The following is a 13,920-nucleotide window of genomic DNA, read 5'->3' as shown; positions in this document are numbered from 1 at the left end:
CTGTCCACCTTTTTCTCATGCCTGTTTCATAGATAATCTCTGGGGGATTTCGATGTACTTACTAGGAGGAATAGCTAAAAGTACATTGGCTCAACCTTCCCATTTGTGGAAGTCCCAAATTTTATTTTTAATTTGTTTTTTAATTGGAAAAAGAAGCAGATTCAACAGCGCCCTCATTTTAGCAGATATTTGCTACTATCAGTGTCTTTCTTCTTAAGAAAACTGTCCTTTTTGCTCAGGGAGATACCCAGCCGTCAACTGGGGAAGTTTGTGACAGCTCTCCCTCCCAGGTTCTGAGTGCTGTCCTCGGATGGATGGCCGCTCTCATAGGTTTGGAGATTTCTATGTGCGCACACGGTTCTAACAGAAGAGAGAGAAGACTAAGTCACAGTTAAGCAAAATGAGTTAAAGAAACGTGAAAACCAAAACCAAGAGAGAAAGTCCAAATAAAGGGAAAAGACTTAGGAGGTCAAAGCCAGCATCGTTCTGAGTGATCGACCATAACATGGTAGACCACAAACAAAAATGAAATCGAGACAGGAAGCCAGAGGAGTGGCGCGCAACCAGTGGGGAGTGTGGGCATTGCCAGGAGTGAGGGCGTGAATGTGGGAAAGTGGGTGAACAACTTCAGGGCTCAGACCTGCTGTACGCCAGCGAGAAAGGGAGGGGAGACGACGGTGGTTGGGGAGAGAGGAATTTTGTCGGAGTCACCTATGCTTCTGAGCACAAATGAGCGATAGAGCAGGATCCTCGAGCAACTGAGACTGGGGCCCGCCTGCAGGAGGCAGGAGCCAGGCAGAAAGGTGGGAGCGTTGGCCACGCGCTCCTGCAAGATCAGAGAGGACGGCGGGAGGGGACAGCGGGCGGTCGCAGCGCACAGAGCTTGCTGGCCAGGGAGGAGCTAGTCTCCGTGGGCGCCGCCGCCGCCCCAGACTGCGCGCCTCTCTCCTGGCGCGCGCCAGTCTGGCACTCTGGGAGCTGGGTCCTAGCACCACAGACTTATCCTTCGCCTGCACTTTTCGTCTTTCTTCTCTGGGCGCCCACCAACAATGGATGGCAACTCCCTGCTCTCGGTACCAAGGTAAGACCCGCTTCCTTCTATGCCCAATACCATGTCGATCAAACTCCGTTCCGCGTTATGAGTCGCTCACCAACTTGCCCCAGAGCGCTTCGGTTTGCACGGGGCTCCCAGCGAGGAGACAGGGGTCACTGCACTTGTAAATAAGTCCGGCCCAGCCTCGCTGGAGCTACAGGGGACCCTGTCAACTGCCCCACAGGGCGCGATGCTGAGTGGGGCCTGTGCGCTGGAGTGGCACAGGTTGGGGGTCAGCCCCGTGCCCGCCTCTAAGGCCCAGGGACGGAGGTCTGCTCTGCCCTAGGTGGAGCCAGGAGCCGGACTTTCCGCGGACGCAGCTTGGAGAGGTTTCACACCTTGTGGGGAGACAGATTCCAAGGTCTAAAACAGGAGGGAACCGGGCTAGGGCAAAGTACCCCCGCTTTCCTTCCACCTTGACCTGGGCGGGTGTCTGGGGCTGCTGGGGTGGGGAAGATTGTCCCTCACCCCCGACCGACACCTGGACTGCCCCCAAAGCGAGATCTTAAGACAGGGCAGAAAACACCTAGGTCCCCTGCAGTCCCACAGTCCTCCACCGTCCCCACACCCCCTGCCAGTCTGCGAGTTCCTTCTTTAACACCTTTGGCTTTGCTCGTCCCCCACACCAGGGTAGGTCACGGACGCCACCCCAGGCGCTGCCGGGTGCGAGTAACGTGTTTTTCGGGGTGTGTTTCTTTCTCCTGTCTCTTTTTTGCCCCTGTTCCGCACTCCTTCTAACTCAGTCCTTTGCGAAATTAAGAACCTGAGATTTTTATGTCTTTCCCATAAACGTCTGGGTAAATCGGGGCGGTGGTGCTGGGCCTGCTCCCCCAGCCGGGCAGGTGGCCTTTGCACTCTTTGCGCTCGCTGGGCGCGGAGCGCTCGCGCCGGGAGCCGAGGATGCTGTTGCTCCCAGGGAGAGGGTGCCCTGGCTGCGGCGCAGCCCCACCTCTCCTCGGCAGCGGCTTAGCGTGGCTCTTCGTGCCATCCCTACTCCCTCTTTTCCCCAAGCAAACAGGTAGGTAGCTTCCAGAGCAGAGCACCAGGCCCCAGAATAACCACTTTAAGTTCGGATTCTTGGAGAGCAGCAAAACCCAATATCCACTGGCCAGGGCACACACGGAGTGATACTACATTGCCAAGGAGCCGAGATGCGGTGGGAGGGGAGGTGGGGGTGGCGGAGGAGGAGAGAGACTGCTTTCCAAAGGCATTGAAGGCTGCCATCTAGAGACCTGAATTATTTGTATTCCGCGATGAAATAACGCTTTCTCAGCTCCACAGGCACTTCCTCCTTAAGCGTCCCTTCGCTGCGGGGATAGCAAATGGTTCAGAAAAGGCCCGCTGTGGTTTCTGTGCACTCCTTGAAGCAGCTCTTAAGTGAAGTCTCAATCCCCACCCTCCCGATCCCTGCCCCAGCGGAACAGGGTCAAAGGACCACCACTGTCTTTCCATTTTGCCGATTTTTTAACTTAAAAAAAATTGCCAGTGATATTTAAGCAAAGGCATTAAGGTGTTTGGAAAGTCATGTAAATTGGAAGCTCACCTTCTCCACCTATCTATTCTACTGTCTAGGGCAAATGGTCATTAGAATTGAAACGGTGAATTGGGTGGTCCTAATAATCTTCCGACAGAGATTTTTGATAACAGATTGATTGCTTTAATCCGGTTTTACAGACCAATATAGCTGCGCCTGAATCCTGACTATATTTCTATTCAAATACTGGAACATTTTCTAAATTACTAGAAACACATTGTGCCAGTAATTTATTACAATTATTTCTGTCTCAGTACTATAAAATGACCTTATAAAGAGCAAAGCAACTCTGATGATATTGCTCTGTATCTTGTAGTAGCCTATTAAAATGTTAATAAAGGCTTAATAACAGCTGCAGCAAACTAAGCTTTTTGAACCTGACTTTTTATTCACCAATTTCCACAAATCAGTGTAGTAATTTCGGGTATTTTATTAGCCTTCTTAATCCACAAATCACTGTAGTAATTTCGGGTATTTTATTAGCATTCTTAATCATGTAAATTAACTCCTGTACATGAGTTGATTCAATCCTCTATTTCATTGTATACAAGAAACACCATTCCTTTTCTATAAGACTTAATTGAAAGCCATAGGGATTGGGATGCAAAAAGTAAATTAAAATTTTTAATGGTGTAGACAAATCATGTATTAGTCACGCTACTTGTTCACAAAACATTACATTTTAAAGAATTGATTATTGAATATTCCACATAAGCTTTTTGAAGAAACCAACAATGATCAGCAAATATCAAATTGTTATTGTCAAGGCTTGTGATGTCCAAATCTGAAAACATTTTTGGTATCTAATAAAATTAAGTTGGTGGTTATAAATCACTGTTTCTCTTAAGAATTAGAAAACAATTTAAGACATTCTACTTAATAATTAGAGAAAACAAAATGATTTAATAACATTGAGTTAATTATAGAATATATTTTATGTTGGCTTTTCCATTTTCTTAGAATTTTCAATTAAACACAAATACAAATTACTGAAATTTCAAGCAAGCAATATTCTGTGATGATTGATATTAAAACTAAATTTGACTCATATACTTCAGAAACTGTAAAACATGATTTTTTTTTAAAGGAAATGTTTTGAGTTCTTTGAGTTATTAAACTGTATTCCCTTCCTTCTGTGAAAACTCTAATTCATTTTTACTATGAATATTTTCATTTTTAAAGGTGCAGTAAATTCTGTGGATTGCATCACAGATTTCTTAAAATCACTGGTTATCAAAGGTGGAAGATATCTTCCATAAGGAAACCAAGCTGTGCAGAGATTAAATGTTTCCATGTTAGTTGCGTTATAGACCTGGAATCCAAATGTTTTCTGACTAGTAGTCCATCAAGAAAAAAAAAATTTAAGAGGGATTTTTTTTTAATCTAAAAGTGCTGATAGAGGTTCTTTAGTCATCTATTTTATGGAAAATTGATTTGATTTGCTAAGTCGCAAAATCAGATATTAGAAAAACAAAAAAGAATCAAAGGACATCCATCCAGTGTGTTCTATAGTACACTGTATTACAATGCAGTAGTTTCCACTTACAGAAAAAAAGTCAGTCTCACTTTTATATTGGTAACTAGTGTGTGTTTCGTAAGGTGTTATCAAGTGTTATCTAATATATTAAATTATTTGATCATCATATCCTTGTGAGTCAATCATGACAGATACTATCATCTCCATTTCCTAGCTGAAAACTCTGAAGCCAAAGGAAATTAAATAAAGGAAATAATTGTATTAAAAAATCCATATAAATTGTATGTAGCAGAGCTAGGTCATCCACAAAATTTTTCTGCCTTCAAGTCCAGTTTTCTCTTGTGTACTGATTGAAAATCCATACTTTATTTTAAATGGAAGGAAAAATAATTTCTGGTACACAATTTGGACAAACACTGATACCATCAGAACACATGGGGGCAGCCTAAAAGCAAGGAGACCATCTTTTAAAGCCAACAAGTGCTAAAAATAATCTTTTTTAGCAAACAGAAATAGTTTGTCACCTTGGCCATATCTAAGCTTGAATTTGAATGTTAAGAGAGTTCCCTGTTTTCTAAACATTTGCATTGTTATATTGTACTGTTTTGTTCTTTTTGCTTGGTTTACTGGATTCTCTTTTAATAATACAATTTTTATATGGCACTTCGAATGATAAGATCAAAACTCATCAAATGTAAACTTTTGAAAAAACAATTTAGATTTATTTTCTCCATGTGTAATAATGTACATAGGCTTCCTGTCATTTTGTTTTAACCAATTTAAAGTTTAATGCAGACACATTTCACTAAAACTCATCAGAATCTCAAGATTTTACCCCTCAGTATGTTAGTTCCAGGAAAAATAAAATTGATTTTTTAAAATGGAACAAACAACCCAATACTGTATACTGGACTATGATCTTCCATCACCAAGTTTTTATAGAAAGGTTAACTGATTTTAGATTTGCACAAAAGGAGAAATTTAAGAGAATATTTAAATTTCTTCGTCCTATTTATGAAAAACTTTCAGAAAAGATTAATCCATTACTCAAGTTGAGGAACAGGGACAAATACGAAATACTGCCTTAAGAGTACACTTAACTTCATTCTCTGTCTTGGAATGCATACTGTCCTCAAGGCCAGCACTGAGCTGTGGGCACATTCCCCAAGTCTCACTCTCTTCTCAGGGTAACACTGCCCAAGAGGTACAATTTCCTATAGAGAAAGGAACTGGGAATTAGAAAGTCCTGGTGCCTCAAACTCTGAGAGTCCACGTTGTTGCTGGGTTGTGGATAGTTGGTTAAGAGACTGGAATTCTGAAGGCAATTCCCAATAGGAAAAAAAAAAGGCTTAAAAGACCAACATTAAAACTACACTTCAGATACTGGCAAGTTTTATGGGCCCTTGCTCCATGATCTTGTAAATGGGTCCTTACAATCATCTCATAAATGAATGATTAGGATATATTTTGTTTTACAAGTGGCCTCCTTTGGCTAGTGCTACTCATCTGAATTGAGTTTTTTCTTGGTGTTACAGAGTTACAGCTACAAATAATTGTAAGGAGGGGAAGAGGAAACAGAGATGTATTATATTTGGTTTTTGTTTTGTTGTTTTGTATTTTGTTTTTGTTTTTGTTTTTGAGACGGAGTTTCGCTCTTGTTGCCCAGGCTGGAGTGCAATGGCGCGATCTCTGCTCACTGCAACCTCCACCTCCCTCCGGGATTTGAGCGATTCTCCCGCCTCAGCCTCCCAAGTAGCTGGGATTACAGGCATGCGCCACCACGCCCGGCTAATTTTGTATTTTTAGTAGAGACGGGATTTCACCATGTTGCTCAGGCTAGTCTCAAACTGATCTCAGGTGACCCACCCGCCCTGGCCTCCCGAAGTGTTGGGATTACAGGCGTGAGCCATGTGCCCAGCCCTGTATTTGATATTTGGAGACCTGGTGCTTAGTCCTGTTCTGAAATTAATGGCTGAGACTGTCTGGGCAAGTTACCTGACCTGTTGCTTCTCTGCCTCCTCCTGGATGTGCTGACATCCGGGATATACTTATCTTCTATGGATATACTTGGATATACTTATCTTCTATGTCACTCCTACTTTAGTCTTCAATAATGCCACAACCTGTATTGTAGCAGGGACTCTCCCTTGGGTATGATACAGATAAATGTCTTACTCTCTTGAAAGAGGCGGGTGAAATCAAGGCCTTTTAAAAGAACTGAAGCAATACCCACCCATCCAAAAGAAAGCTTGTCTTCGAGAATTGGGCTTTATTGTTTTTAATGTTCCCCCAGAGGTGGAAAGCAGCATTATACTTACAGAAACTCTTTTGTAAAGAAGATAGCATGGTAATTAAGATCCTGGTTCTGTCACATATTAGTGATTGGTTATCCACTCTGGGGCAAAATGCTTACCTACTCTGTGATTTATTTTCATCATCTGGGAAATGCGAAAACTACTTCAAACATTTGAAAAGGATGTGAGGCTTGAGACAGTATTATGAAGTACAAGAAATAGTGAGTCTTTAGCCATTGCTTCCCATCATGCTGAATGAACTCCTCTAAATATGATGGTTTCATGATAGATTTTTTAAGTTAATACTGGTGAATAGCTCACATAACTCAGAGATAAAGTTGACTTTATCTGATATTAGCATAGATATCCTGTCTTCCTTTTGGCTTATTTTTTTCTATCTTTTTAAAAAAATCTATCTATCTCTTCAAATTTAAGTTGTTTCTTATAGATAGGGTATTGTATCTTACCTTTTTATCTCATCTAAAAATCTCTTTTTTTAATTGATGTGTTAAGACCATTCGCATTTGTTAAGATTGTAGATAGGGATAAATTAACTAGCTATTTTCTATGCGTGTCATATGTTTTTTATTCCTTTTTAAAACTTCTGCTCTGCTTTGCATTAAATGAGAACTTGTTTGTGATTCTGTTTTACTTTCTTTATTGATTCATAATTTATCTTTTGTTTAAAAGTGTGTGGTTGCTCCAGGATTTAGAAGATGTTTTTTATTAAGCAGAATCTACCTTCAAATTTTAACATACCACTTCACATCCAGTGTGAGGTTTTTACAAGTATACATTCCAAATTATCTCCTCTGATCTTTTGTGCTAATATCATCACATATTTTATTTTTACAAATGTCATAAACACACTATATATTTTGCTTTAAATCATCAGATATTTTTAGAATAATTAGAAATATGAAAAAAAAGCCTTCATTTATTCCATTTCTGACATTTCATTTGCATAGATCCAAGTTTCTGCCTGGTATTAACTTCTCTTCTTTCCAAAGAGCTTCTTGGATCTGTGATTTCATGCTTATTATTAATTCTGAAAAAAAATTCAGCCATAATTTCTTAAAATGGTTTTCCTATCCTGTTCTGCTTTTCTCGTTTCCTTCTAGAATTTTAATTGCACATATATTAGAATACAGCTCTTGGATGTTCTAATTTTGTTTTTGTTTCCTTTATTTTTCCTTTTTTTTTTCAGATGGGTAATTTGTATTGACCTATCTTTAAGCTCATTGATTCTTTCCTTGGCTAAGTTCATTCTACTGATATATTTATCAAAGGCATTCTTCATGTGGTTACCATGTTTTACATTTTTAGCATTTCCATTTAACATTTAGTTTTACCTTATAGTTCTTATCTCTCTGCTGTAACTACTCATGTGAGCTTGCATGCTGTCTGCCTTTTCCATCAGAACCATTTAAATTATCATCATGATTTGTAATTCCCTGCCAAATAGTTCCGACATCTCTGCCATACCTAGGTCTGGTTCTGTTGGTTGCTTCATCCCTTGGAAGTGTTTTTCTATTTTCCTTGCTTTTCAACAGGGCTGGTAATTTTTTGTTGAAAGCCAAAAATCTTGTGTAAAATAATAGTATCTCCAAATGGAAACTGGAAGTCAGCGTCATATTCCCATGTTAAAGATGAGGAACGAAGACTGAGAAAAGTTAAACGACTTGTCAAAGTTTACTCATGTAGTGAGTGGCCGAGCCAGAACTTGATCTCTAGGATTTCAAACTCAAAGTCTAATGTTAACTCCATCACGGTTCCTCTCAGTTTTCTAATGCCAGTACATTTCCACTCTGGAGTCCTTCAAGACCTTCTCATGCCACATAGCTTTGTTTATTTCAGACATTTTTCACCCCAAATTCTGAGAACGTCATTGAAGCATATGAGAAAAAAAAAAAGGTTCCTGCCTGTGATTATCTTACTATGTAATCTCAAGATATCACTTTCTTTCTGAATATCTTTTGATTCAGTCTTTCTCAAAATATGGTCTCTGAATCAAAAGCAGCTACAAAGATGGGTGGATGCTATAAGAGGCTTTGACACAGCCACAGGAAGCAATGGAAACACAGGGAGTGACAGCCAACAAAGTTTAGCATGTGAATTAGAAAGTTTGTATCTGTTCCCAATAGAGCTAAGAATTCAGACACTAAAGCCTCTACCTGCACACCAAGCCACATTTCTCCTTAAGGTAGAAGAGGTGACATATTCTGCCACGTGGATTAACAGAGTTTTTCTCCAAAGAAAATAACAATAACATGCAGACCAATGTGCCTCCTTTATTCCTTTTAACTACATATTACAGAGCCAAATTATTGAAATAGTGTATGAACTTGTTAGAGTAGCCACGGTTTTTGAAGTACAAGTTAGTTCAAAAAACATAAAGGCATCGTATTGCTTTTCTATTGCTGCTTTTTAAAATTGTCAGAAAATGAGTGGCTTAAAACAATACATTTATCATCTCACAGTTCTGTAGGTCAGAAGTCTGACATGGATCTCACTGGGATAAAATCAAGGTGTGGCCAGGGCTGCATTCCTTTCTGGAGGTTTCGCAGGAGAAATGGTCTTATTGCTATTTCCAGCTCCCGGAGGCTGCTTATATTGCTTGCCTCATGACCACCTTTCTCCATCTACAAAGCTAGCAATGGAGGGTTGAGTCCTTTTCTCCTATCACACCATCTGACTTCTGACCTCCTTTTCTGCCTCCCTCCTTCAATTTTAATAAACCTTGTGATTACATCAGGTCACCTAGATAATCCAGCATAATCTTTATATTAAGATCAGCTGGCTAGTAAACTTAATTCCATCTTGAACCTTGATTTTGCTTTGTCATACAATGTCACATATACTACAGATTTCAGGAATTAAGATATGGACGTCTTTGAGGGAGTTAATTATTCAGTCTACCATAGGCATTAATTGAACAAAAAACTGATCTTTCTGGCCATCAAATGACACATGAAATTCTACTAGGACTAATTTCTTTCTTGTTTCTTTCTCCTTGTTTCCTTCTTTCTTTCTTTATTAAATAAAAGGGAAGAGGGACAAGACTATTTGTTCCTCCTCTGCCATACGTGAGTCATTCAGTGTGCCTGAGCTGAAACAACTAAAGATTATTCAAGAACATAAAACCAGATCAGGATGGACCTGGAAACCCTACCAAATTCACTCTTTGGCACATGTTTATTGCAGTGGTCATTAATGCTATTCAGCAAGTTTTCCAATTGTACTTCTAAGCATAGGGCAGGATTGTACTTGCTCTTCTCCTTGATATAAGACATAGTGACATAATATGATTTGGCCAATGCAAAGTGCACAGAAGGGATATGTGTCTCTTCCAGTGTAAGTGTTAAAGATCTTATGTGTGACTTGCTTCATTTCTCTTACTTTCTGCCATGGTGACTAACAGATTTCAGGTTGTGGCTGTTCCAACAGCCTGAGTTTCAGAATGAGGTTGAATTGGAGCAGAGCACCAAGCCAGTCCATGATGGACATGTAGCATGAGTAAGAAATATAAATAAGGCTTTGTGGTCTTAATCCCCTGGGGTTTTGGAATTGTGTGATATTGTAGTATAACCTAGACCACCCTGCCTGACCCAGCTACCCTCAGGGTTGAAATGGTGGGTGATCAGATAGGCTTTGCATTGGCTTGTGAAGATTTCCAAAGGATCTCACAGAACTCTTTTTGCTCTAGACTTCCAAAGACCCTCATCACTACCTAACAAAATATTCCTGGATGTATTGATATGACGATGAAGTTGGAAAAAGGGAGAAATGAGTCTCACCCTGACCAGTTGTGCAAGTAGTCAGGAGGTATGTCCTATGGACCAGCCCCAGATAATAACAATAAATACTATGGCCTGTAGGCTTCTCCTAGAAACATGGAGTGTGAACTGGGAATCATACTTATCCTGTTATCAATTCACACATTGCCCATTTCATAGTCCACAAGCTAGCTGCTGCTATTTAGGGATGGAATGGTGTTGTATCATATGCTTTTAACTCTTGCAAATACGGTGCTACATTATCATTTTCCTTTTTTTATTCTTTCATTTCTCTTTCATCCTCATATGATTAAAATATAGTAAACATATTTAACTTGTACATTTATTATATATTATACATTCTTAAATAGGATATACACACACACAACTTTATAAGATTTTTTCACAAAATCCAACATACCATAATTTATAAGCCTCTTAAGAGATTTTCAAAGGTTATTTTGACTCCAAAAATTTTCAAGACAAACAATGACATTAGATGCTAAATCTCATGTTAGATGCATCTGTGCTAGGACTTCAGGGGTTGACAAAACACTGACTTTGGTAGCATGTCAATAGGAGTAAGAAGATTCAAGAGTCAATTGTCAGTCAACATTTATTGAGCAGACACTCTCTCCTGACACCTTCAAGACTCTCAATGGAGTAAGAAAGACCCAGTTCCTGCCTTCCTTACATTAACAGTGTGTGGGTCCAATTACACAGTGAGTACAGCTGGGGCCACAAATCAAAGGATGTAAAGAGACATGCCAGGAAGTAGATACCCAGTACACCAAGAAGTTGATACTCATTCCACTCTGAAATTAACTTTTCGTTTCTTGTGATCTCTCGCAAACGAACCAAACTGATCAGTCCTTCTCTTATTTAATTCTTAGGAGAATTCGACATAATTGACAGGTGACCCCTAACTTAAAACTATTTCTTCCTAAGAAGAGACTCACCTATACAATATAAGCAAACTTATAAAAAGGCAAACTTGGCTTTTTAAATAGCAAGTGCTATTCTCTATGTTGGGAAAATGGGAACCCATTGGATGTGGGATATTAGAATTACAAAGGACTTGAGTGTAGGTCATCTTGCCCAGTCCCCTTCCTTTACAGATGAAGAAACCAAAGTCAAGAAAAGTTAAAGGAATTACTTAAATCACACAAATATTTAGAAGTTAAGCCAAGAATAAAATGATATGCAACAGATTGTACTTAAGACTGCACTGGATTTACTTAAAATAACAATAATAAATCTCCAAAACAAAATTGGAAGCACTTGAAATTTTCTGGTACAGAAAAACATGTCTATCATCAATGTCTAAATACCTTCTTTACTTTTCCATAAGAAAAAATAATGTCTATACAATTTCTCACCTCCTTATTTCACTTCAGCTGCCAGAAGTCCTAGAAACAAATTCAAAGCTCAATTATAACAACAGTGTAGAAGTTTATGACCTGAGTATCTGTGTTGTTGTCAACCATGATATTGACCTCTTATTATAATTTCTAGTATTCTTAACTCTGAGTTCTAACTTGTGTTTTTCTGCTTTATTGCATATATCTTTTCTGTTAACTATCACAAATTCCTAGAGAAACAAGATGGAAAGGAGATATACCCCAGCGATATGGTAGGCTTGGTTCCAGAAAAATACAATAAAGTAAATATCATAATGAAGTAAGGCACAAAATTTATTTGGTTTTCCAGGGGATACAAAAGTTATGTGTACTTTATAGTATAGTATATAAAGTGTGTGATAGTATTATGTGTAAAACCATAATGTACATATCTTAATTTAAAAAAAAACTATATTAAAAAAGTGGTAATGATCATCTGAACCTTCAGAGAGTTCTGATCTTTTTGCTAGTGGTGGGTCTTGCCTTGACGTTGATGGCTGCCAACTAATCAGGTGATTGTTGCTGAAGATTGGGGTGGCTGTGCAAACTTCTTTAAATAAGAAAACAAAAATGCTTGCTCCACAGATTGACTCTGCTTTTCATGAAAAACTCCTCTGTAGCATACTATGCTGTTTGATAGCATTTTGCCCATAGTAGAACTTTCAAAATTAGAATCAATCCTCACAATCTCTGTCACTGCTTTATCAGTTAAGTTTATGCATTTAGAATACCTTATAAAATTAAGTTTTCTAAACTCTTTGTGGTCATTTCAACAATGTTCACAGCATCTTCACCAGGAGTAGGCTCCATCGCAAACAAAAAAAAATTTATTTGCTCATCCATAAGAAGCACTTCCTCATTTGTTCAAGTTTTATCATGAGATTGCAGCAATTAAGTCATATCTTCAGACTCCATTTTTAATTCTAGTTCTTACTATTTCTATCAAATTTGCAATTACTTTAGCCACTGAAGCCTTCAACCCCTCAATGTCATCCATGAAAGTTGAAATCAACATCTTCCAGACTCTCATTAATGTTGATATTTCAGCCTCCTCATGAATCATGAATGTTCATAATAGCATCTAGAATGCTGAATTATTTCCGGAAGATTTTTAATTTACTTTGCCCAGATCCATCATAGGAATCACTATGTATGGCAACTATACCCTTGTAATTTTTTTTAATTTTCAAAAATACGGAATTCTTCAAGAATTTTCATGTCATTCCTATGCTGGGCCCATGCTAATCTTCTCTGTATCATTCTAATTTTAATAAACATGCTGTGTAAGCAAGCACAAAATGTACTTTTTAAATCATAAGACTTGAAAATCGAAATTACTCCTTGATCCTTGGGCTACAGAATGGATGTTATGTAAGCAGGCATAAAAACAACATTAATTTTCTTGTACAACTTCATCAGAGCTCTTGGGTGACAAGGTACATTGTCAATAAGCAGTAACATTTTGCAAGAAATATTTTTCTAAGCAACAGGTCTCAGTGGGCTTAAAATAAACAGCAAACCGTGCTGCAAACAGACATGCTATCATCCAGGCTCTGTTCCATTTAAAGAGCACAGGCAGAGTAGATTTATCATAAATCTTAAGGGCCCTAGGATTTTTGGAACAGTAAATGAGCATTAGCTTCCACTTAAGGTCACCAGCTATTAGCACTTAAAAAGTGAGTCAGCTTGTCTTCTGAAGCTTTGAAGCCAGGCATTGACTTCTCCTCTCTAGCTATGAAAGTCCTAGATGGCATCTTGTTCTAATGTAAGGATTTTTCATTTACATTGAAAGTCTGTTGTTTATTGAAGCCACCTTCAGCAATAATCTTTGCTAAATATTCTGTATAGTTTTCTGCAGCTTCTCCATCAGCACTTGCTGCTTGACTTTGCACTTCTATATATGGAGACAGTTTCTTTCCTTAAACCTCATGAACCAACCTCTGCTAGCTTCAAACTTTTCTTCTGCAGCTTCCTCACCTCTTCCAACCTTCATAGAATTGAAGAGAGTGAGGGCCTTGCTCTGGATTAGGCTTTGCCTTAAGGGAATGTTGTGGTTGGCTTGATTGTATGTCCAGAACACTCAGACTTTCTCCATATCAGCAATTAGGCTGTTTCTTTTTCTTATCATTCGTGTATTCCCTGGATTAACACTTTTAATTTCCTTCAAGCACTTTTTCCTTTGCATTCACAATGTGGTTAACTGCTTGATGCAAGAGGCCTAGCTTTTGGCCTGTCTCAGCTTTCAATATCCCTTCCTCACTTCATCATACCCAGTTTTAGACGTAAGGTGAGATATGTGTGACTTTTCCTTTCATTTGAAGATCTACAGGCCGTTTTAGAGTCATT

At 39.0% G+C, this 13,920-nt stretch overlaps 1 protein-coding gene and 1 non-coding gene across 4 annotated transcripts in view; one reads left to right on the top strand and one right to left on the bottom strand.

The window, feature by feature from the left end:
• The first annotated feature begins 604 nt into the window (after positions 1–604).
• SPHKAP (SPHK1 interactor, AKAP domain containing) overlaps positions 605–13,920 on the top strand; it is a 206,858-nt gene continuing 193,542 nt past the window's right edge. For all 3 annotated transcript variants that reach the window (XM_031008864.2, XM_004033306.4, XM_019022840.3), the window contains exon 1: positions 605–1,081. In XM_031008864.2, the coding sequence (XP_030864724.2) occupies positions 1,050–1,081 (32 nt within the window). In that variant the 5' untranslated portion in view covers positions 605–1,049. The remainder of the gene's footprint in view (positions 1,082–13,920) is intronic.
• Positions 12,763–12,865, bottom strand: LOC115933799 (U6 spliceosomal RNA). Its single transcript, XR_004069654.1, has one exon. It is a non-coding gene; the product is annotated as a U6 spliceosomal RNA (small nuclear RNA).

Source organism: Gorilla gorilla, chromosome 11, assembly GCF_029281585.2.
Source record: "Gorilla gorilla gorilla isolate KB3781 chromosome 11, NHGRI_mGorGor1-v2.1_pri, whole genome shotgun sequence".
In the NCBI taxonomy this organism is placed as follows: Eukaryota; Metazoa; Chordata; class Mammalia; order Primates; family Hominidae; genus Gorilla; species Gorilla gorilla.
Note: the sequence above shows the minus strand (reverse complement) of the source record. Positions and strands in the feature narration are given on the sequence as shown.